General features: G+C 42.9%; 1 protein-coding gene across 9 annotated transcripts in view; it reads right to left on the reverse strand.

Annotated features, from left to right (window-relative positions):
- The window catches only part of ANKRD17 (ankyrin repeat domain 17), a 115967-nt gene that overhangs the window by 31982 nt on the left and 57779 nt on the right, over window positions 1-26206 (reverse strand). For 5 of the 9 annotated variants that reach the window (XM_073637965.1, XM_073637946.1, XM_073637942.1 and 2 more), the window contains exons 3-15: window positions 18761-18914; window positions 13230-13386; window positions 10689-10836; window positions 9542-9689; window positions 9211-9444; window positions 8909-9003; window positions 8595-8832; window positions 7434-7625; window positions 6626-6735; window positions 6450-6537; window positions 5630-5757; window positions 4914-5057; window positions 4672-4774 (exon numbers count right to left, since the gene is read on the reverse strand). In XM_073637965.1, the coding sequence (XP_073494066.1) occupies window positions 4672-4774; window positions 4914-5057; window positions 5630-5757; window positions 6450-6537; window positions 6626-6735; window positions 7434-7625; window positions 8595-8832; window positions 8909-9003; window positions 9211-9444; window positions 9542-9689; window positions 10689-10836; window positions 13230-13386; window positions 18761-18914 (1939 nt within the window). Of the gene's footprint in view, window positions 1-4671; window positions 4775-4913; window positions 5058-5629; window positions 5758-6449; window positions 6538-6625; window positions 6736-7433; window positions 7626-8594; window positions 8833-8908; window positions 9004-9210; window positions 9445-9541; window positions 9690-10688; window positions 10837-13229; window positions 13387-18760; window positions 18915-25128; window positions 25358-26206 lie in introns of those variants that run through there. The other 4 variants (XM_073637959.1, XM_073637951.1, XM_073637935.1 and 1 more) reach the window with 3 other exon arrangements.

A 26206-nucleotide genomic window follows, 5' to 3' on the forward strand; every position in this document is an offset into this window, starting at 1 on the left:
GTGTCCTTGCACAATTCTTCACTGTCCAATGAGTGCTGCCAAAGTTAGACTACGTTCACACGTTGCGGAAAATTTACACAGTGGATTTGCTTACAAATCCAGACATAATCCATGTGTGTTATTTGCAGATTTCACACGTTGCTTTTTTGAGGCTTTTTCTGCAGCCAAAAACGGATATCTTGGCAGTAAAAAGGCAGCAGCTAAAAGGCAGGTTTTGCAGCATTTTTCAGGATCCCAAAGTACATATGTGAAAACATAAAACATTTTTGGATAAAAGGATAACTTGAACATTATTTAGAGGAAAACTTTATGTCTGAAAAACAGTGACTGAACAAAAAAGCTGTATTCATATAAGAAGTGCAGCTGTGGGCTAGGGTTACACGAGTTCATGAAAAAAATACACAATTGCCAATGTAAAACAGCGGTTAGGAGGGGGGGGGGGATTTGCATTGGTAGGGCATTGTTTACTTAAAGGGAACCAGTCACCAGGAAAATGCAGCCTAATCTGCAGGCACCAAATTAAAGATCAAGGGGAGCGGAGCAGATTGATATGCAGTTTTGTGAGAAAAGATTCAATATATATTGAATTCATTTAAACTACTGCTCTTTTTTAGGATTTTCAGTCCAGTGGGTGGTCCTGTTAGTGACTGACAGCTACCCCTGTATGTACACACATACAAGAAAGCTGTCGGTCACTAATAGGAGCGTCCGCTGAACCAAAAATCCCAGAAAGAGAAGTTTAAAATGCTGAAAACACAAGTTATAATGAATCTTCTCACAATACTATTTATTAATCTGCTAAGCTCCCCCTACTCTATATTATGATACAAGCAGATTGGACTGCATTTTCCTGGTGACAGGTTCGATTTCACACATTGTTAGGGCATTGAGAATTGGTAGGGAAATCTTTACTTTGACATATTGGTAGGGCATGGTTAACTTTCAGGCATTGGATTGGTCAGGTATTGTTTACTTTAACACATCACCAATTTAAACTGTATTCATCCTATCATCCATGCTCATGTGAGGATACCAAGACATTATGGTTTAAACTTTTGAAAAAATAAATAAATAAATAAAACAGAAAAACCCCACAAAAATAAATGGTTTTACATCCTACTATACCTGCGATTTTTTTTTCCACCAGAAATGCTGCAAAAACCAACAGCGGCGTTTTTGCTATTTTTTTGCACTTACTCATTCCTTTCTATGGGTAAAAAAATACTGCAAAAAAGCTTTAAGAATTGACATGCTGCAGTTTTCAAAAACAGCAGTTTTCCAATTCAGTCGGGAAAAAAAAAAAAAGCGTGAGATTTCTGAAATCTTATAGCTTTTTCTGGCACTGTAAAATTTGCATGAAAATGCAGCAAAAAAAGCAACGTGTGAACATAGCCTAGTAATGAGCATGCTACAGATTTGAAATCCGCACCACTCTCAATTTTGGGCGAATGCGTTTTCCCCGCAACGAGTCACTGGGGTTTTAAAAAAAAAACATTTAAAACTGCTGCAGAGTTGCGGTGTGGTATCTGCAATGCAAATCCGTGACATGTGAAAACTTGGCTTTAGGCTACATGCAGACGAAGTTTTTCAAACGGACATTTTAAAAAATGATTTTTTGGGGAAGTTTTGTTTCTCTCTGGAAAGAGAGAGTTTCTTCTTAAAGCATTTTTTTTAAGTTTTTACTAAGCCAGTGCCAACTTTGGAGAGGATTCTATCAGGATCTGCTTCAAAGTGACACGCACTTTTTTTTTTATACCCAACTGGCATCAGTCATAGCTTGAAGGGGGGAGGGGGATTAAAAACCACTCAAAAAGCCCTACTTATGAACAGCAAAGAGTATTAATATTCAAATAAGTAGAATGTCTGTAAAGTGTTTTTTAGGTGAAAAAAAAAACAAAAACAAAAACAACTTAGCGGCACATAGGTAAACCTAACACCTGCTTACCAAAAAAAAAAAAAAAAAAAAACAGTTGCAAATTTTACGAGCAGTAATAACAGAGGTACGGCACCGGATAATTTGAAGTAGGGATGCCCCATAGTTCTTTTATAAAGGAATGCATGTATTTACTAAAACAGAACTTAGTAGTGGTGGCCGCCCCTCTTTAGGGAGCTGGTATTGCTGCTTGAAGAGAAATGGAACAAAGGTTGCAAAACAGATCAAGAAAAGTGACAGTGTGAAAAAAAAACAAAAAACATTTATGATCGTTTTTCAAGCCAAGTTATGCTTAGAGTTGCCTGAGCAAAGTATAACAACTAGAAAAATAAGATGGAGGTACCCAGCATGGCTTTGGTAAGACAAGGGAAACACAAAATGACCATATAAAAAAACGCTACTGAGGAATACGAAAAGCTGAAGGGAAATACTGCACATATTCAGAGAAGCTACAAAGTTTCAAAAAGAAAAGCGTACCCAAAATCAGAGCTGTGAAGTAAATAATCGATGAGGAGCAATTCCCATATTGCAAAAGGGAGAGAACAAAATGGGTCTTTAATCTGCCAAAGACCAGCCTTCCTAACAGGACTATGAATCTGCGTGAACCCGTACTGGATCAAAAGCTTAAAAGGGAACCTGTCAACATTTTCATGTTGTCAGACCCACGGGCAGCATGAAATCTAAACAGGCTCCCTCATTGCAGTGGTTTATGGTTTTATTCCCCAATGCTGCAGATTTAGAGAAATTCCCACTGGTTGACTCCATCTGGTTCCACAGAGCCAAATTCTGCTTGATGGGTGTCAAGCAATCACGATGTGCCAGGAGAGGAGGATGAGGCTTGGTTTTCAAGCTGAAATGCCAGAGAGTTTTAGGAAAAAAAACAAAACACTTTAATGAGGAAATATCTGTCTGGATTCCATGCTGCCCAAGCTTCCGGCAGCATGAAATGGGTAGCACGTTCCTTTTAAAGTGGCCAGTTTTATTTTTGCTGTCCTGCGTTTTGCACTTTGTTTTTATTCTAAATCTGGCATGTGTCCTTAAAATTTATTTTTTTTGTTTAGTGCTGAATTATGTTTTTTACCGATGGAGCAATACTCCCAGAAATTAAGAACCTAAGGCTACGCACCTCAGAGAATCCCGCAAGCCACGCCCCCAGAACCAAATTGTACCTGGTCATGAACTGGTTAATTTTAAATCGACATTTTCAGGTTTTATTGTACATGTGCTTTTAACAGCTATAAAAACTTCTCGTTTGGATAATAAAAATAATTTTTGCTTCTTTTCCACAATAAATGGAGCTTAATTTTTATGTCATTGTTGAATTCCTTTTTGTTGCTGATATCACGGGAAAATGAAAGAAAAACTAAATGTGTATTTTTCTTTTCCATTTTAATGAATGCAAAAGGACCTTCAAAAGATGTTGAAGTATGCTCCCATTTATGTAGAAAATGTTATATATTTAATGTTTTTTTTTCCAATGGGGGAGTGGCTGGAAACACTTTTTTTTCTTAAATTATGCTTTTCATGTATTTTATACACTATGCCCCCCTAAGGTTTTAAACTTGTGGGGAGGGGCATTGGAACACATTAATACGTTTTATTGCAGATTTCCAAAGTAACTGGGGCTGGAATTTTAGCACAGTTACAGGAGAAAATCATTCTTTTCCATACATAGCAGAGCTGAGTAGGTTTCTTAGGTCTAAGCAGCTCCTGTTCTCTCCCCCCATTATCTGATCTCTGGGTCCATAGGAGAAAGCACAGTAATTGCTTCCTAATCTGTACACATAGCTAAGGTACACATGATCATAAATCAGGTCTGCCTTCTCTACAGGGAGTGCTGTATCTGACAATGCGGACTCCCTGAACCCACAGCTGCACAATGACAGAGCTGCTCTACAATGCAGTGATGTTTTAGAAAATCCCTGCAGAATAGAACGAGGACCACCCAGGCGTTAATTTATGGGCGGTCCTGAAGTACACCACATACTCATGGGAGCAGCGGGAATAAATAAGGGCAACACTGGACCTGGTGGCAGGTTGCTTCACGAAATTCAGTAGACATGTGCAGTGGTCTGTACCAGGAACCAGTCCTGTTTTCTGCAAATAATGACTAACCAATCAAAAACTTGAGTTAACTGAAATAAAGTAGCATGTACACACTCCGTGCTTAAGTGCTCTGGGTTCAACTGCGATCTAATGCTGGAAACCCATCCAACCATGTACCATATAGAAAGTCAATATGGAATGAGCACTCTACAGAAGCAGGCAGCTGTCAGGCTATAGGGAGAAGCCCGTTACTGCTCCTAGTATTACAAAGTAGCGTTAACTTTTGAAATCTAGGAAATGCAATATTTCTGACATGTTATATAAGAAATGCTATCATTTATTTGAACGCAGTAATAAAAGGTTTCCAAACAAAAGGTTTAGATTTTGACTCAGATAATGGGACTCAAAGGACAGCAGCAGCTTAGAAACCAGACAAAACGCAGCGAATCTAAAAAGGAGTACTGCGACATATAAAAGGATTTGTAATGGGTAATCACTTCAAAAAGGTTAATTAACCAGATCATCCTCCCTCTTTTGCAGTATGTAGCCATCACCATCATGGAGTTCCTCAAGTCTGCTTACCATATATAAAACAGACGCAATGGAGCATACTGTGACTTCTAACTATCAGCGTATACAAGGGCTAATATAACTCAGCAGTAGAAGAGAAGCCTGGGGATGATGAAACTGACCTTTATTTCTGATGGCAAGGTTTGTAGCAACATTTGCAGGGGGTTTGTCTGGCTCTTGGGGTGGTACAACCATTGGCAGTGCCTGCATTGGAACACGGGGAGCCTAGAAGATTAGCAATCATGGAATTAAATGTGTTCATTCTTATTATTTTTACTGAAGGCAAGAGGGAAAAAAAAAAAAAAGGAATGGTTTTTAACCACCACATGCACGAAATTAGATACATGATAAAACAGTATGTTACCCGATTCAAGTCATGGGAGGGAGGGGTGAACTGCGTAACGTCAGGCGGGGTAGCAGAGAGAAGGTTGTTAGGGTAATCCAACAGATAGCAAACCACACTGGTGTGACCTCCTTTGGCAGCTTCAATTAGCATTGTGGAACCATCCTTAAAAAAAAAAAAAAAAAAGTGATAAACTTTTAGAATAATTGTTAAAAGATAACTACACGTAAAAATGCTACATCTTTGCGTTTTATCCAAAAACTAAAATGAATGTTCTTATTACCACGGGCTGCATACCCTAAGGGTGCCGCACACCCTGAGGACGCTGTCCACACTATATTGGGTAGGGTATATATTCTTATGAAAGATAGCACGGGAATTAGAGTACACTGCAATATAAACTGACCCTTGCATGTAATCCAAAATCATGGAACATTAACACATTACCTCTTAGCTTTCAATTTGTACACAGCGGAGGCTAACCACTTGTGCATGCAACCTCATGTTATCCATTATTCACATTACAAACAGTAACTAATATGAGAAATCTTTCATAGACGCAGACTGTTAAACTAGTCCGTTTCCACTGCTCAGCAAGCAATATACAAGGTGATAAAAAAAAAAAAAAAAAGTTTCTATTATGCCAACAGATACTTTCAGAAAGTTTTCCTTAAGTTCATTTAAAACAAGCTTTGGCTTTCACATTATATAACAAAGAAAAAGTGAAAAACTTTTACCTTTAACCTGTGCGTTGGATCAGCCCCATGAGCTAAAAGCAACTCAACCACAGCTAGATGTCCTCCAGCACACGCAAGAGACAGGACCGTATGGTCATTGTTCAAGGTTGTGCGGTTCACGTTTGCACCTAAAATTAAAGAGCTAATGTAAAATATGTACATATACACTAATTTATCTGCATTCAACTTTACAGATAAGTAGTCCATGTAGCCAAGGCCTTTATATTCCTTAAGATTTACTGTAAAAAGAACAGATGGTCTTGACTAGTCATTTTTCTTTTGGTTGTCTACATTTTGATTTATGATTAAACTAAGATACATGACACATCTCATCTAACACTAAAGCCTCATGTCAGATGTCAGTGATTTTTCTTGTGCGTAAAAACAGGGCAGTTTTTCAAACGGTAGATCAGTCTGTCAGTTTTATCATCAGAGAGTTTTTATGGACCCATAGACTTATATGGGTTATTTTCAGCTGAGATGTTTCGCAGTGATTTTTTGCAGACACACAATCTGCAAAAAAAAAAGCAAGAATGTGAATAGTTTTATAGGTTTTCATAGGTATGTGTCCTCTCCATGAAAATCACGTATATGAAAAACAGACCTCTGAATGAGGCCTTGAAATTTTCTCTGCTATCCAGGCTGGGAATGACCGTAGATTTTAAAGAAGTATTACACACCACAGACACGTATCACCTATCCACAGAATCACTGGATAATGTTAACCAGGAGGGGTCTGACCGTTAGGACCACTGCTGATCTAATGAGACAAAGGTCATTTGAAGCAATAAAAATGGTGACTTGTCAACTGCTAACAAACCTTTGCTAATGAGAAACTGAACAGTGCAGACATGACCAGCTCTTGCAGCCTTCATCAGCGGGGTCCTACCACCTTCAGATTCATGCTCCTTTAACCAAACAGAAATCATAAATATCTTGATCGCTGAACAATTCTTATTTAGTACACAGGCCAAATAGAAACGGCCATAAACTTACCAAATCTGCGCCAGCTTGAAGCAGTACATCTGCCACGTCGGTATGCCCGTTCTCACAAGCATACGTCAGAGCTGTATCGCCTGTTGCAGTTGTTGCATGCACATTTGCTCCTACAAAACCAAGTGTAGAGCAATTTTAAAATTCCAAGATTGATATAATGCCTACTAATCTGATCAGGAAATCATTTATTGTTTAAATCAGGTTTGTGTGTTACATGGATTTTTTTCAAATATTTTGGGATTTTTTTTTTTATTTTTTTTAATCCTTTCCCAGATAACAATTTTTATTAATAATCAAAATTAGTAATATTGTATTTTTCAGTGGCCACTGGGATTTTTTAGACTCATGCTACCGGTCCTTCCCGGAAGAGTTTTCAGCAGGCTCGTTATCAGTAAAGGCAGGATTACACTGACAGGTAACACCTGTAAACACTGAAGAGGACACAGGATCCACCAATCACAGCTGACCCTACTCCCCCTCCCGTCACAATGACCTTTGCACATTCTTGTATTGAAGCATATAATAAGCGAGTCTGTTCATTGTGGCTAATGTACATGTTAATTTCCCAAAAAAATAGAATGGTAGAATTACAGGGGGAAAAAAGGCTAATGTGAAAATTGCAATATTTCTTTTTTTTTTTAATACAGTTTGTATTATTGAAGAAAAAAAAAACACGGCAAAAATTAAAGATAAAAAAAACCACATATTTAACACCAAAGACTGATTTAAAACAAAAGGACCATTTCTGATTGTTTTTTCTGTAAGCTTTTAATATGCAATGCAAAAATGTAGTAAAGTAATAACATACCAGCTGCAAGCAAGTATTTGACCAGCTCTAGGTGACCTTCTTGTGCTGCTTCCATCAATGGTGTGGAGCACCCTAGCTCTATATCTGCTCCAGCTTTAATGAGGAAGTCTGCAACTTCCAGAAAACCTCCACAACAGGCCAGAGTGAGGGCAGTTTCTTGAGTCTCTTCAGTTTGAGCGTTGATGTTGGCTCCTAAAGAACAGATAGCAAGTTTAAAAAAAAGGGTGATAATTTGACCGTATTTGCATTAGAATCACTATGAAGGCAAAACACTATGCAATATAAACTTAAAGGGGTTGTCCACTACTCAGACAGCCTCTTCTCAAGCCTTACGGTTACCACAGTAAAATAAAACCTATACTCCCCTCCGATGCCGTTCCAGCACTGGCTCTCCTAGGGCTCGTGTGACATTATGTCACACAATCCCTGAAGCCAAATCAGCATTGGCTTCATGTTTATCCTTCAGATAAATTCGACATTCGTAGGACGTAAGAGAGCAGCGTTGATGTTAGTTATGTCCAAATGAGGGGAGTATGAAATCAGTGCTAATAGACCACAGGGATATATTAAGTCACACGATCTTCCGGGAGAACAAGTGCCCACAACGATGGAATAGTGCCGGCACCAGAAGTGAGTATAAGTGTTATTATTTTAGAGGGGGAAACATAGGGATTGAGAAGGGGTTGTTACAATAGTAAACAAACCCCTTTAATGTGACGTTTAATTGTTCCACAATGCTTGGTGTGGACAAGGCATAATTATGAGAAATACATAATGATAAAAAAAGCTTTTTCTTAACCACACAGACACGCTGCTCTGGTGAACAAAGTTATAAAAACATGCTGAGTTTGTAGCTCTTGGGCAATCACCCCATGAGCATTGCTGCATCCATATAACCATTGCGAATTTAGTTTTAAGTGCAGATCTCATTACCCATCATAAGGGTCTAAAGATGCTGCAAGTCAGAGTGAAAACACCCCAATGAGACTGACAAAAAAAAAACAAAAGCCCTATAACTAATGCAAGAGAAAACTTTCAGAAAGTAAAAAAGAGCATTGCTGTGGCAAATTGCATGTCCTTGCACATTTAAGCCACTGAAATGTAAAGCTAACCAATGTCATTGTGAAACATGTAAAAGACAGACCATACAAGAGTACATACCCTGCCCAAGCAATAACGCTACCATTTCTTCATGTCCTTCCCGTGCAGCTTCCATGAGGGGTGTATAGCCTTCATCATTTACCTCCTCCAGATTGGCACCTCGCTCTATGAGTAAAGCTGCCAGCTCTACATGGCCACCACAAGCTGCGAGGGTTAGTGGAGACTCGAACGAATCAGCTGGCATATTCACCTGGGCACCACTATCTAGCAGCAGTCGAGCCACCTCTACATGGCCATCCTACATATAACAAAAATTGTTAATACATGCAGAATAAAATGCTGAGGGGTTCGACGGCTCTAGAGGGTTTGATTACCATGCAGGCTTCCATTAAGGCAGTGTGCATCTCATCTGTTTTATGTTCCTGGTCGGCCCCAGCCTCTAACAAAAACCTCACCATTTCTAGATGTCCTGTAAGAAAGACACAAAATATACAGACGTAGGGTAATCGGTATAAGACACAAACTAATACACTCCAACCATCTGCATATAGTGCAAATTACAATAAGAGTTGCAGTATAAAAATAAAAATTCAATTTACAATACTTGTAAAAAAACGAGACTTATTCAGGGCCAACTATACGGTACGTGGTTTCTACATACTGCAATCCTTATTACCTTTATAGCACGCCAAAGTAAGTGCACTCTCTTTGAATTCGTTGGAATGAGTATTAATTCCAGCGCCATTCTCCAGGAGGACTCTGGCTACTTCCACATGCCCAGCACTCCCCGCCTCCATGAGAGGAGTGTGACCATTTTCATTGTGGTCCTCAATACTAGCACCTGATTCCAGCAGCACCTTTACAACATCTACGTAGCCGCCAGCACATGCATAGGTAAGTGCTGTGTTTCCTGGGTAGGGGGGACAAGGAAAGGACCACATTGGAAGCAGAAATGACAGTGATGTATAGATTTAACAACCAAGGATAAAACCCAATAAACTGCAAACCTGTGGAGGACTGGGAGTTCACATCAGCATCATGAGCTAGGAGCAGCTTCACAATTTCAACATGTCCCCCATTAGCAGCAGCCATTAAAGGCGTAATATCTCCTTTTATACCTCGATCTTCCACATTTGCATGCATAGCCAAAAGAACCTTTAGAAAGGGGGAGAAAAACAACAGGAAATTACTAATGGGTGAACATAGGAACAATGAGTGCTAAGGGTCCAGTATTCCTTCATAGCCTTTATTATGTGTATACTTTTGTTAGGGCGCGTGTTTATGTGTTGTCATTCTCTTTCCTTTACTGGCAAGCTTCTAATGCTATCTGCCATGTCTTCACACAAACTAATTCAATATCGTCCTCTACAATTCCTGCAAGTCCTTATTACGCCCATGTGCACAAAGCCTCACATAACATTAGCAAAAGATGTTTTTTGCTGTTTTGCTGCAATACTTAACATTAAAGGGAATTTAGAAGCTGGTAAAAAATATATACACAAAATTTATAAAAAGTGGGATTAGGTAAGAAAATACTGTAAACCAGTATTACAAAAAATACCTTTTTATTATTACCCCCCTCCCTATATGGTGCGGTCTGGTCTGATGGGCATCGCTGGTCCCAATCTCAGTCCTCCTGTTTTCACGTGATAATGAAAGGAGACACTAAAGCAAAACCAGCAATGCCCATCAGACCAGATCGCACCGTATGGCTGGATTATAAAAGGTATTTTTTGTGATAAAAAGTGGTGGCCATACTTTATTTTGGGAAAACCTGGTTACAGGTTTCCTTTAAAAGGGCCAAACTACAGTGTGTGCTTTTAGATGTCTGTGTACCTGTGAGATGGTGGTGAAATGTTTAAAGTGACTCTACTGAGCCTAGTTAGCACCAGGATAATCATGTATAAGCTGGAGCTTGGAGAGGTTAAACATGTTTGTTCTGTTCTAGTTTTTACATTAAGAAAGTATTTGCCCTTCAGAGGCAGAGTGGCCTCATTCTTTCCCATAAGAATCAGTGAATTCAAATATTTTGCTATATTACAGCAAGAGCCACCATAGCCCTTTTATATTAAAGGCCTTTCAAAAGGGATTGGTCTGCAGTGGTCAGAATTGTCAGCTAGAAGATTATAAAGGGAAAAGTATGTAGATTCTAACCTGTGCAAGTTCATAGTATCCAGCCGAACAGGCGAGGCAGAGGAGGGACTCTCCTTCCTCGGTGTGCTCATTAACACTGCGGCCTTCAATTAGCAACTTCCTCACAGCATTGACATCTCCTTCAGAGCAAGCTTCTGCTAAACTGCGGCTGTCAAAGCAAGAGGACTGTTACACCGCGCACACCAGAAAGCACTCATCCTGATAGGAATATTCCTATGTAATGAAGGCGGCTACTCACACAACCCAATGCACAAAAAGGAAAAGCATGGGAAACAAATTAAAGGCAATCTGTCACCAGGTTTTTGCTACCTAGCAGCGTAGTGTAGAGACAGAGACCCTGATTCCAGAGATGTATCACTTACTGGACTGCTTGCTGTAGTTTTGATAAAAATCACTTATCATCCCTAGACCTCCATAGCCATGAGCTCTGTATAACTCCACGCCCACCACTGATTTTCCACTTTCTGCCTATGCAGTGTATACAGAAAGCTGCCAATTAGTGGTGCATTCAGCAATCAGAGAACTGGTAAATCGGCAGCATAGGAAACACTGATTTCATCAAAAGTGCAGCAAGCAGCCCAGTAAATGATACAATAGTTTGAATCAGGGTCGCCGCCCCTACATCATGCTATCTAATGAGGTTGCAAAAGCTCGGTGGCGGATTCCCTCTATGGTATGTGCACACGCAGTGTTTTTGCTGACTTTTTAGAGCAGAAACAGAGGAAACTCAAAGCTCAATATCTGCTCCAAAAATGCCTCGAAAAACTGTGAGCAAATAGCCTAAAGTGGTTTCCTCAATCTACATTTATCAACAATTACTAAATGTATTATTTATGGAAGGACCAGCTTTGTACATGACTGCAATGAGAAGGGCTATAATTGGAGTGGGTGTAGAGCAACCCCACGAAAACACCTAACAAGAGGCAGCAGCAGGGCGCAGGCTCGGCTCCAGAGATCAGACACTCATCGACGGATGAGATAACTTGTCATACACCAGGCTGGATTTTCCTTCAATCATCAAGATGGCATTGTGTTTCCAGACTCCTCAGACATGCTACCTGACTGAGCATGCTTGCTACTTAACATCTGATGATGAGGAAATGAACAGCTGAGCGAGCAGTATTTTACCAAGTTTCTGTATTTCCTATAGTGGGCATATCTGGGGACAGCTCAGCTCTTCCTACATCATAATCAGTAGGATTAGCTGCCATATTAGGCCAGCTTACCTGAGCAAGGCTATTAAAGCTGGACATGGGTGGTAAGGGTCATCATGAGGGCATAGGGATAGTATTGCCTTCAAGGATAGATACGGACATCTTTCCATATGATGTAGTGGGGTTTGTAGAGATGTAGCAGATACCGGCAGATGGAGTTTCTTACAGTCAAGGTACTATGAGGCAAAGCCCTAATACTAACAGTGGTGTCAGGACCGGCCAAAGGTCTCTGGACCCAAACTAAAGTAGACTCATAGGCATATATGAGGTAGCGGAATTCGGGACAGTCCATAAATCGTGGCCCTTACTCAGACCTTGAATGTTGGATATGACAGTGGCATTAGCTGGACCAAAAGGACATATTACATGGCCATACGAATACCTGGCCAGCAATAAAGTCATTCAGAGTCCATTTTGATGGAAGTCAGAGTCAGAATCGGAGTCGGTATAAAAACGGACCGACTTCAACTCCTGAAATATATAATAAATTGGGTAGAGTGGTTCAATGCAGTTTGTGGGGAATATTTTTTCATAAGAATTTGGGAAAGTTATGAAATGTCCTATAAATGTCTGTCCTATTCCTGATCTAAGGGTCTAGACTTTTAGCTGAGATTATGCTACAGTAAATTTATCACTTAAACATGAGCCCTGTATGAGGAAGTCGGAGTCGTGGAAATTGAGGAGTCGGAGGTTTGGCTTACCAACCCCCACAGCCCTGGCTGTAGGACGAGAACTTTATTTTGTGACATTTGGTGAATATTTTTTTCACGACTAACTAGTTTTTCAAAAAATAAAGAAAAAAATAAGTATTACATGCTTCGCCACTCAATCAAATTGGGATGTATTACTAGATTTCACATCATAATGCAAAGTTGGCCCCTACATGGAAACTAAAAGCTGCCAGAACTGCATTTTTTACATGTGGATTTTGCTGCAGATTCACCGTGTCCATTGCAAAAGGTGAAATTGGGAGGGGGATCCTTGAAAAGAAAGGACATACACAACTCAATTTATGCAGTTTTTTCCCACACAACATAAATGCTACTCTAATACTGTGGATGTAGTGCCTGCAAATATGGAAGGAAAATCCTCAGCATTTCTGCTGTGTGTGAACACACCCTAATGCTTGCTTGTGTCCCAGGTTTTCACTGCAATAAGAATAAGGCATTCAGGAGACTTTCAGGTCTATAGCAAGCCAATCATGCCAAGGATTTAGCCTCTATAGCCCTCCCAGTACCATCTGTATGTAACATGCAGGTTTCCCACCATGTCTGGACCCATCGTTGATACTATGAGCATTAATATGGGATTTGTAGACTATACTCACTTGTCCGTCTGCCCTGCATTTGAGGTGCTCTCAGCTCTCATTCTGGTAAGTGCAGCAGCAGCTTCATCCAACGCACAGCTGACCGAGGACGTCAATCTGCGAAGCACCTCAGGATCTGCGAACGCTTTACCATCAGCAGTGGATAATTTACCAATTCCTTGTTAGCACAAGTCGCCAAGCCAGTTAGTAGGTAAATGTAAGAAACCAAACAAAAATAGGGACAAGGCCTACTGTTAGTTCGGTCATGCAAAACTAACGTACGGCTAAGCTCAAAGCTTACTGGCTGGTAACTCAATTCATGTTTCACATGCTGGAGAGACGTCTGCTTGGCACACACGGGCAGCACAAAACAAAGCTAATAAAGAGGGACTACTTTCATTTAAAGACAGTTATTGGAGCAAAAAAAAAAGCAGGGTTTGTTTTAAGCCTTCAATCATTAAAGCAATATAAAACTCATTTAAAATATCCACATTTCACACCATTTTACAGATTCTTTATAAATTAAATCTACATAAATTGTTAAAAGGGGTTGTCCGGCCTTAGGCTACAAGTCTGCAGTCACAATCGGCGGCGGGAGCAGAAAGCCATGTGACTGCAAACAGGTGATTTGCATACTCCCAGCCACATTCAGACTAGACTGTCAGGCAAGTGTATTGAGCGAAGCTGCGCACGTCTAGTCGGCATGTGACCGCATGTATGCAAATCAAAAACTTGCCGCTTCCGGTGCTGGCACAAGTCTGAGGTCACAGAGTGACTGTATACTTGTTGCCTAGGGCCAGACAACCCCTTTAAGCAACTACTTTGGAAATGCATTACTTATCTTGTGCGGATTTAGAATTACAATCTACATTCACTGTTCATCATTAAAAATAAATTGCTGAACTGGTTGCAACAAAATAAACACAACCAATTTGACTGCACTATGGGAATTTGGACCGCATTTATGGCAGTTTTTGAGCCAGGAGTGGACCGAAAAGGGATGGAGGATATGAATGAAGCACTGTCTTTCCTGCTGGATACACTTCAGACTTTCAAAAATGTCAATCCTGAGCAGATTGAGCCAAGACCAACAGAATACAGGCTGTAACCAAACCTCGCCATAAGCAATGCATAGTAAAGCTACTTATGTCTTTGTGGAAAATGCCCATACAGAAGCCATGAATAGTGTCTGAAGACCCTGCTTTTCATCCTCCACATTCTCACACTAGGGCTCATTCACATGTACTCAATTTGCCAAAATCACAGGAGAAAATAAATATGTAAATGTGCTTTCCTTTTGTATTCTCAGAATGTGAAAGATTATGAAATAAATCGCAAAAGCAAGAATGGACAAAGATGACTGATCGGGCGAGTGCAGCTTCTTCCATTGAAATACAAAGTGGAGACCATCACAAACCTAAAATAGCCTATGAAAGCTGAAACTAGCCGGCTACGTGTACAGTGTACACCAACTGAGGAGTACAAGGCAACAGCTGCTTTACACAACACAAGGAAGCAAAATCTATTCAGGTGTCTTTCCAAGGTGAAACGCATACAAGGATCCGGCTGAACGGGGTTGTTCTCTACGTAAATATTACATTTGTTAGATCACACACAACAGAATTAGAAATCGCAATCATTTATACTGTTGTGCCTTGAGATTACAGTTACAAAATGGTTATGGCGCCCCCTACTGTTCTTTAGACCCGCTCTCAGATGTCCACCTCATATCCAATATCTGTGATCTTATAGTACATGGACGGTGGAGAAATCCCTGCTATCAAGCAGGCCAGCCAATAAGAATCGGCGCACCGGAAGCGGCTTCTCCTAACCAGAACCGAACACCATACGAGAGGACATTAACACCTTCCTGACACGGCTATTTTCCCGTTTTCATTTTTCCCTCTCCTTATTCCAAGGGCCGTAACTTTCTAAGTTTTCTGTCCATAAAGCCATAGAAGGGCTTTTTTTTTTTTTTTTTTTTGCAGGACAAGTTGAACCTTTGAGCGACACCATTCATTTTATCATGTGATGTACCGGAAAGCAGGGGAAAAAATACAAGTACGGCGAAATTGAGAAAAAAGATCAATGCCACAATTTCTTTATTTACAGTGTCCAGTATATGATATAATTACTGGATGGTTTATTTTTATATTTTAATAAATTGGACTTTTATTGACATCACTATACCAAATGCGTATTGTTTTATTGCTTTATTTTTAATAAGGGAAAAGGAAGGAGATTTGAACTTTTGTATACATTTTTTTTTTTTTATGTTAAAAACATTTTCTCACTTTCTACTGTATTTATTAGTCCCCATAGAGGACTTGAAACTGCAATCATCCCATCGCTTGTACTATACACAGCAATACTACAGTACGGCCGTGGACAGTGAAAACCAGTCTCTTATGAACGCCAGCATCAGGCTGGCTTCAACAGGAGCACCATCATGACAGGCACGAGCGTCTTCAGAAGACCCCCAGCCAGTCATGGCAACTCATAGGTGCCCGACAATTGCGTCACAGGGGGAGGGGGGGGGGGGGGTGTTGAGAGCATAGAATGATGGGCCCCTCTGCCAGCGAGCACTAAGATTCGCTGTCATAGATCCGCCCGTGGCTGTAAGAGGCAGAGGATGGCCGAGTATGACAGTCATCATCTGCCGGGAAACAGTCAGGAAGCTGGCATATAAGGCAACTGCTAGTGATGAGCGAGCGTGCTCGTTTAACCCTTTAAATGGGCACGCTCAGGTACTCACCAAGTAGTTTCAGCCGCTGCATGTGTCGCAGCTGTTACACCGCTGAGACATATGTAGGGATTGCCTGTTTGTCAGGCAATCCCTACATGTATCACAGTGGTGTAACAGCCGCGACACATGCAGCTGTGGTGGCTGAAACTAAACTGCTAAGCACGCCGAAACTACTCGGCGAGTACCAGAGTGTGCTAGTTTAGAGGGTTAAACGAGCATGTTCTTTCATCACTAGTAACTGCACATCATGTCAGTAACAGGTTAAAAGAACAGTAGGGGGCACCATAACAAGTATGTAACACTAATGCCTAAACGTTGGTTTCAGTTTTTTTGCGAGAACTAACAGCAGTTTACAGAGTATGTTGGATAATATTCCGAGAGAAATTAAGTTCATTTTCTCCTGAGTGGCAGACTTTCAGTCTGACGGCCAAGTACCTTCTTAATGCCATTAACCTGCAGATTAACCCTATAGCTACTGGTTAATGGCATTACACAGGTCTACAACAAAAAAAACATTTAAATATTTTTTTTCTCTTCAGGTGCCAAGGTCTTTATGAATGGATGTAGGGTATTTTGAAGGCACTGAATTCAAAAATCTCATTACTTTTGCGAATTGGTTCTTGTTTTTGAGATAATTCATCCATGAGAATAATGCGACTTTTGGTCTGTCTTGACTCTTTAAAAATTTCTTAGGTAAAGAAATATCCCATGTAATTATTTTGTATTTCAATTTGTAGGCTTACAATGGTATAAAAGCGACTTTTTGAAACCAGAATTCTACTATAATTAACTAATAAATATCTCAGAAACTAGAGCCAATCTGGCAAAACTAAAGGCATATTCTTAATCAGCTCCAAAAGGGTACGTGCCCACGGTCAGAAGTAAATGCGGGTTTGAGCAGCGTGTTATGCAAACCCGGAGTGTCCAGATGCTACAGCATAGTGGATGGGATTTCTAGAAATCCCATGCCCACTATGCATATCTGGGCACCTGCGGATCACCCACGGAAACTGACATGTGGCACGTCTGTCAGACCCGCAGCATGTCAATTTATTAAAGAATTGTCCACTACTTTTACATTGATGCCCTATCCATAGGATAGGGCATCAATGTATGATCGGCCGGGGTCCCGCACCCGGCACCCCCGCCGATCAGCTGTAATTGGTGCCAGCGGCGGCAGGCCGGAAGTGCTTACCTGCGGTGCTTGGCCGTCCATCTGTAGTGGCCGCTGCGGGGTACTGCACATCCGCCTCCCATTGAATTGAATAGGAGGAGCATGTGCTGTAACAAGCGTCGGCCACTGCAACTTGACAGCCAAGAACCGCAGGTAAGCACTAACGGCCGGCGGTCGCCGCCACCGAAAACAGCTGTCCTACAGATAGGGCATCAATATTAAAGTAGTGGACAACCCCTTAGACATTTATGAAGAAAGTTCGCATGTAAAAAAAAAATAAATAAATAACCACGGCGCTCATTTGCACAAATTGAGGGCGGAAGCCACGCCGCTATTCTATAGCGTCAGGGCCGCAGCGGCTCCTGACTGTGGGCACATACCCTAACCGTAATCTAAAACTGTTCAGATATCCTTGGCACCAAAATCACTGTATACCAGGGATCCAACATGACAGTTTCTCTTTAATATCCTCCTATAAGTGGGGAGGAAAGAGGAGGAAAAAAACACTCAAAACACACACACACACACCTTGCGCCAACTTGAAGCCTGCATTCACACATCTTTAGGTGATATGCTACATGCCCGAATCATCTAGTATGCTGCCCCCACAATCAAAGTACTGTCCTAGAGAAGACACAAGCGAAAGTGGTCCTTTGTTAGCAATCAGTAATGTGCAATGTAATGCATACACTAAAATACTTAATGGGCGCAGTGTTCTTCCATTTCCAGCGCTGCGCCGATTCCTCTCCTGCATCATGTGACTGCAGCTTTCTCTTGCGTGCGCACATCGTGGACTGTCAAGTTCCTCTCTAAGGCTATGTTCACACGTGTTGTGTTTTGATGCATAGTCTGCAGCAGATTTTTATGCAAATTTTCAGCTAAGTCTGGCAGTACCAGCAAAGTGTATGAGAAACCAGAATTCTCTGTTCACATGTCGCTTTTTGTTTGCTGTGTGTTTTCTGCCCTGCGTTTTTTCACACATAGTAATGGGTGGTCAAAAAACGCAGCAAAAAAATGCACCAAAACCTGCGTTTTTTACGCAGCTGTGTTCCTGCCAGAGAAAAGTTAGCAGCAGAAAAAAAACACAACATGTGTGAACATAGCCTAAGGCCACGTTCAGTATTTTACATCAGTATTTGTAAGCCAAAACCAGGAGTGGGAGATAAATGCTCGTTCTGAGGCCACAGCCCCACTATCAGTTTTTTTCTCAGGAGTGGGAGCCAAACCCAGGAGTGGGTGATAAATGCAGAATTGGTGACTTGTTTCTATTATACCATTTCTCTGATTGTTCCACTCCTGGTTTTGGCTCCCACTCCTGAGAAAAAATACCGACCAAATACTGATAGTGGGGATGTGGCCTAATAATGATGAGACAGTGCCTTCCAGTCAACACAAAAGCTGCGAGATGCTGGAAATGGCAGAAGACAGCACTGGGCAGTATATTAATGTGCTCATTACTAATTGGTATCAAAGGAGACAATAAAAAACAAAAGCCTGAAGTATTCTTTTAACCAGACCTTCCACATCTGTGAAATGAAGCCTTATTCACACACTTACAAACATGAGCCACGATCTTAAGAATATGAAAAGCATTGAGCAGTTTCTAGATGTAGAAACATCTGCTGTCCGTACCTGCAGCTTCTAGGAGTGCCTCTAATCTGGCCTGCGTCTCAGGATCTACGGTTCTTAAATCTGTTCCATCGGCTGTGCCTGATAAAAGGAGCTTGGATGCCGTCTCCAGCATTGGGTTCTCCAAATCATCTTGGTCCAAAATGAAGGACTCCACCTGTATGAAAAGAAATTAGAAAAAAAATTAACACTACACCACAGAAAAAAGGCAGCTCAAGGAGGGATCTAATAGGTTCCTGAAGTCAAAATTAATTTCTCCATCCCATAAGTGAAAGCATATACACCCCCCACACCCACAATAGTTTTCCAATGATCTGATATTGGGGAAACATCAATTACAATGGGACCCATTTCCTAGCAGCTGCCCATGCTCCAGTCCTTGCCCATGCTCAGCCTACTTGGTTGGAGCTGGGGAAAAAATGCCGTGAGAACATCAAACGTTGTGACTTTTCAACAATTTTTTTTACTCCCATTTCAGGAGGGCACCAAAATATGGTTGACTGCATTTCGATGCCCGCCTCAAAAACGGATGGGACAGAAAATGATGCCCGGAAGAGCAGTGACTACTGCCAGCGCATACGCCCAAATCCCATTTTTCAGATGCAAGATGGAGCTACTGAAATAGCCAAATGCCAACCGCATGTTTGCCATTAAGGCTTCATTTACACTCAGCAGCTTGCCAATAGGACTGATTTCTGCCCCATTCCAGTGATCTGTGGACTACGAGGATGGCCGCTCTGTCATGTGAATGACTTTGCACAATTTTACGAGGGTTCGGATTAGCATGCTGCTCAGAGCAGACAGCATTCAGGGCAGCTACCATACAATGTGTCTGTGCGAATAGCTACCATGTTATGTCATAGTGCGAAGATACAACAGAACTCACTACCTTGTATCCCACTCACTGGGGTGGCATTGGGAAACAAGAAAATATCTATTCATAAGAACAGAAGGTCATTCCTCACTTGCCATGCAAATCAATATGAAGAATAACAGCAAGCGGCCATTCGATAGGAAAGGCCGTGTACATCATGTACTTCAGCCCCCAAGCTATTAATGAGATACCCACAGTGGACCAAACAGGTGTAACGCTTCAGCCCAAGTCCCATGTAAGGACATGTGCAAGGTATGACTGGGGAAAATCTACAATGCTGCACTCGTATACCACAGCTGTGGTGCGGTTCTCCAAAGACGCAGCATTTTTATTGCAGCAATTTTCGAAAACTGCTGGGAAAAATGCATAGCGGCTGCAATGCAATGAATGTCGCCCAAAGCACACATCGCATTATTAATCGTACTTTATCAAAACCATGAAAAAGATTACATACTTTTTTTTCTATAAAAGGTTGCTGGGTAGAAATCCAAAAAGCTTCCAGTCTGCCAGGATAATTTAGATCTATTGCGCACATTCATCATGTATTACGTACTTGTACACACAGCTGAGATACCTCACTGGTGAAGGCTGGTATATGCATATGGATTTGCTGATCCCAAACAAAGCTGCACATCAGCCCTCTGATCGGATTACTACAGAAGATACACTGCAAAGTGAGAGCATGCCCCTAACCCAGAGAACCCCTCTAAGTAGAGGAGGCTACAAATCAATAGACTTTTCTTCACCGATAATGGCCACGTTTCTGTCACACTGATCGATAAAATAAAAGAACACAGGTCAAAGGCAAATAATCTAATGGTGCATCGACGGGCCGAAATCGGCATGTCACATACAACATTAACTAGCAACGATAGACGATTGCTCCACATGCTGCATCATGCCATTGACAGCACACCCCTGGTTCATAAAGTATCCAATAACCGGAGGACCAAGCACTTGATCGTTCAACAAGTCAGCGCAGGCATTGTTACACCAGCGGATAATAGTCAGCGAGCGTTGCTCAGAATGTTCACCAGTTAGCTGTGTAAGCGCTCCATTACAGTCAATCGTACCTATAGGAAACACTCCAACTGCAGGAACTATTGCAGAAAGTGATAGCAAATCAATTCACAAGACTCTGGTCCATCAGACAGGTCAGTAACCTGTGACTGCTGGCCGATGACCTAAAATCTCAACCTCCCGGCATTCCCGGCTCTTCTTCTGCTTAGCCAGACTGGCATGACATTGTGTGCATCATGCCGCAATGGTGACGTCGCACCAGCCTGGCTAATCAAAAGAGCTTGGGATGCCGGGAGGTAAAGAGTTTCGTAGATCTTCCGTCCAGAGGTCACAGATTACTGATCTGGTCGATGCAAGAGAGTCCTGCGAATCGGTTCTCTGATCTCTAGTTTCAGCTATTGTGGAAGATGAAGCTTTTCGCACGGCATCTGTTAAGATGTCCAAGCTGAAAGACTGACTGTCCTTGCAATTTGAGCTTTTGTATGGTTTAGAAACCAAAAATGGTTTGAGTAGGTGTTCTGGTAAGCAATACAAAGACTCAGGAGAGCCCTGCTCCGTTTCAGACGTTCCTCCTGCTGGTACCCTCAATGTCAATGAGGTAGAGACTAAAAGTTTTGGACCATGATCTCCATTCCAGCAGTAACAGGATTTTTAACTGAACACAACAAAATCTACTACACTATTGTGTCTAGTGACGGACACTGCTGGAAAGGAAGTCAAACACAGATTAAAGTTTAAGGGCCCTATACACATTAGACAGCGGTTGAGGAAAGATAGTTTGGCCAAAAGCCAGAGTACTGGAAAGTCAACCTGAGGCTGTGTGCCCACGATGCGTTTTTAATGCGTTTCCGCAGCTGCGGAATCGCATTAAAAACGCATGGTAGAAGGGCAGCAATGTTCCCCAATGATAATCAGCATGTGCTGTGCACATGCTGCGGAAATTTCCGCTGCGGATTATCATTGCGGAAAAAAACGCAGCACTACCAATTATTTTGCGGAAGTGCTGCGTCTTCGCCGCCATTGACTAACATTAGACCGCATGGATTACGCATCACTGTATATGTAGATGCGTAATCCAAGCGTTCTAATGTGAGGATGGTACCCTGGTGTAGAGGAGAGAAGAGTCTCATCCACACCCAGGTACCATTAAAAAATCTGTAAAAAAATACAAAAATAAAAAATACATTTATATTTACCTTCTGTCGGCCCACGCTGGGCTCCTCCTTGCTTCCCGGCACTTTGCAGTGAATTGAAGGACCTGCGCTGACGTCAGAGTCATGTGACGGGTCACGCGATGCTGACGTCGGCAGGTCTTTCAATTCACTGCTGCCGGCAGCCGGGACCGAGCGAAACAAGCCAGCGCGGGCCATCAGAGGGTAAGTATATATTTATTTTTACCACTCTCTCGGGTCACACTATATAAATCCATGCTGTTTGCATGGATTTATATAGTGTGACCTAGTTGTCAAGCACTTTCCAAGTGATGCTAATCGCTTGGAAAGCGCTTGTCAATCCACATGCGGAAATGGCAGTGAATAACGCTCCATTTCCGCATGTCCCTGGCAGGAAAACACATGTACAATCCGCATGCGTTTTTTTCTGCCAGGGAGATGCAGAAACGCTCAGGAAAAAATCCTGAGCATTTCTGCATCGTGGGCACATAACCTGAGACACAACCCAAGTACCTGGGTGGTACTGTTACTGGAAGAGAGCAGTTGTTTCCCTAGTTATGCTTACTCGTTTAAAGGGAATCTGTCACCAGGTTTTTAACTACCCTAAGCAGCATGATGCAGAGACAGAGACCCTGATTTCAGCAATAGGTCACTTATTGGGCTGCTTGCTCTAATTATGACAAATCACAGTTTTAGTCAGCAGATCACAAGGGAATAGTAAACCTGCAGCCGTGTAGTCCTCCATAGTCATGAACTTTGTATAATCCCACCTACACCATTGATTGGTAGCTTTCAGTGTATAGGCAGAAAGCGGCCAATCCGTGCAGTGGGCAGGGCTATACAGAGCTCAGCATTCAGATAATCGCTAGATCTGTAGCAGAAAAAAAGACAGTGAAGTTAAGTTATTACAAAAAAAAAATAGCAGAAAGCTGCTCAGTAAGTAAGACATCACTGGAATCAGGGTCTTTGCCCCTACATCATGCTGCTCTCAGGTTAGGTGGCAAAAACCTGGCAGAGTCCTTATTAAGGTTTCGCTCCCATGGGGCATCCCCTGCAAGCAGCCAAAATCCTTTCCAAACACTGAAAGGTTACAAGTAAACTCGATTGATCAGTCACCCCTACCCACTGGCTTGGTGTTTGGCATTTGCCCTACGGGACCCCCTCTCTGGCACTTTAAATAGTCATTTTCACGTCACTATTTTGCTTCAGCATTTATAAACTTAAACCAGGAGTAGGTTCAAGATACAAAGCAGTATTAATTTATCCCAAAGTCATACAGGGAATAGACACTACAGGTAAAAAACACCACCTAGAAGTCCGTACGAAAGTTAGGTGCCAACAAACATCCGCCATTTGTCTATACCACTCTTATACCGTGCACTAATGTATAGCCAGAGTCAAGGACTGACCGTACGTCACGTTATACAACCACGAGGCATTCACTTATATGTTGCAACAATGCCCTGACTGCTCACATTTCCTTCTAATACGTAATGGAGTATAAAGTTCAGGGCTTTGTATGCAAGAAAGACAGCAAAATATTAAAGTGGAGAGGGCTTTGTCTATATACGGTGAGGCCTTATAAGAGGAGCCTCCTATGCAGGCGTGAGCAGAGACAGAAGTCACAAAGTACGGTCAGACAGCACTGATGGACCGCGCTGACTGACGGCCGCCATTGCAGAGCTGGAAAGCAGTAAAAACCATGTACAAGCCGCAGGACCAAATCCGCATTGCAGAACCTAGTAACATTATTTGCCCCAGTCACTTGAGCCACATTCACTAGTTTGCAAAACTGGATTGAAATAATGTCTACAACTTGACGCTTTTGCCCATGGGCCGGTCACTTTTTTTCCTTAATGCTCCAAAATTTTTGCACACTCAGTCAAATGGGTAAATGGTGTAAACATTGAAGCAACGAAACAATACATCACAAGCTATTATAGTCGGCTGTGGTTCTGCGTGAAAAACTGCTTTTCCATCAAAATCAAGCATCCATTTACCAGACAATTTAAGACTCACATAGGCAGCAGGCAGACCGTTTTTGGCCCAGACAGTGCTGCCCCATCTGGCTCCAAAAGAGCTTGTCCAGTAAGGATAGTGATGATCCTTAGGACAGGTGATCAATACCAGACTGGTGGGGGGCTCAGCACCCCGACAGCCCCACTGACAAGGCGGCTTTAAGCAGCACAGCGGCTGTATTTTTCACAAAGTTTGGTCACATGATGGTCATGCAGATAACATATTCCTTATGATAATGTAAAAAGCCATTTTGGGCCAGGAAAAGGCTGGAAAACCAATAAAACGTGCTAACAGCAAATCTATGTAGTAGTTGTGACATCAAACCTAAAAGCTGAAGACTAGCGGCAGATTATTCTCCATTAACTTCACTGATGACCCTGGGAGAGGTCCACCCGAACATCAGGTGACTCATCTGCTTATGTAGCACAGCTAAAAGCTACAGCATCTCTGTTCTTGCCAAGTCAGCTCCAGGCAGAGCGATGGAAGGACTGCTGCTCATTCGCCATGCAGCCAAGTGTGAGGGGTCCTTCCCCTGAAATCATAGGCCTTGGTTCACCCTCTTCTGATGACCTGACATGGACGAGGGGATCATCAGGATCTGTTCTCTGATCACCCACAGGCTCTAAAATGACCAACCAACGGCTGCTTCATTTTGCAGGATCTATAAAGAGGCAGATATCGGGATATTCAGGATTCTGGGAAAACTGGGTGTAATTTAAAAGGTCCACAGACTGGAGGATATACAACGTGACATTCAGGAGTCTGGGGAAGCTGGGTGACACCTAATAGGCCTAAGAAGAGTGGACAACATGACATTAAGAAGTCAGGAAAAGCTGGATAACAGCAAATAGACAGGAGGATATATAAGGCAGATGGCGTGCCATTCAGGAGGCCGGAAAAGCTGGCTGCCACCTAATAGGCCTATAGACTAGTGGGCGACGTGCTATTCAGGATCCTGACTAAGCTCCAACATGTGCCCACCTATGCAGTAGCCATGCAGGCACATCAGCAGGCTGGCAGATCACGACCTGTGAGTGTAGGCCTCCAGAGCACAACTCCCGTGCAGTGAGGAGGAAATGAGAGTCATGTGAGCCCAGGCGGGGAGCCGGCCGAGCATAGGCCCAGACACATGATAGCAGGCAGGAGACTAGCAGGCAGCAGAGCGGCTCCGCAGACCCCACCTTCTAATGAGTTAATCTAAAGGTCACAGGCATTTATGTAATGAAGGCCCCGGCAGGATCCCGGCAGCGGTGACCGGAGCAGTGCGGCCCGTCCCCCAGCCGTACCTCCAGGATGTCTTCTAGAACATATGCTTCCATGTCGGCGGCCGTCTCCACCATGTTTCCTCACACTGCCATAGCGCTTGCTGCACTATGATTAGATCTGAGCCAGCAGGAACCCTCCTCTGTCAGCCAGGGAACAGGAAATGGAACGTTCTATTCTCGCCCCGAGCAGCTCTGCAGTCACAGCGCAGGCCTCTACCAACACACACAGGGGTGACTCACGCACTCTGATCTTAAAGTCACACGCTTGTTTTTCCGCCCAGCACTCTGCTCACCCCATCCGTGCTACAGTCACTCTCACTATGGCCGCCGGTGTGATCCTGGCTGCACTGCTTACACAGAAGCATCGGATTCACAGGGAGCAACCTGAAGCTCTAATGGGGCAGAGCTACATGGAACCCCTACACACACAGGGCAGCACTGCTCCATGGCTCCCCCACACACACACACACACAGGGCAGCACTGCTCCATGGCTCCCCCACACACACAGGGCAGCACTGCTCCATGGCTCCCCCACACACACACACACAGGGCAGCACTGCTCCATGGCTCCCCCACACACACAGGGCAGCACCGCTCCATGGCTCCCCCACACACACAGGGCAGCACTGCTCCATGGCTCCCCCACACACACACACACACAGGGCAGCACTGCTCCATGGCTCCCACACACACACACACACACACACACAGGGCAGCACTGCTCCATGGCTCCCCCACACACACAGGGCAGCACTGCTCCATGGCTCCCCCACACACACACACACACAGGGCAGCACTGCTCCATGGCTCCCACACACACACACACACACACACAGGGCAGCACTGCTCCATGGCTCCCCCACACACACAGGGCAGCACTGCTCCATGGCTCCCCCACACACACACACACAGGGCAGCACTGCTCCATGGCTCCCCCACACACACAGGGCAGCACCGCTCCATGGCTCCCCCACACACACAGGGCAGCACTGCTCCATGGCTCCCCTACACACACACAGGGCAGTACTGCTCCATGGCTCCCCTACACACACAGGCCAGCACTGCTCCATGGCTCCCCTACACACACACGGCAGCACC

Source organism: Phyllobates terribilis, unplaced genomic scaffold (assembly GCF_046119375.1).
Source record: "Phyllobates terribilis strain yellow unplaced genomic scaffold, ASM4611937v1 Scaffold_1__5_contigs__length_1240528914, whole genome shotgun sequence".
Lineage (NCBI taxonomy): Eukaryota > Metazoa > Chordata > Amphibia > Anura > Dendrobatidae > Phyllobates > Phyllobates terribilis.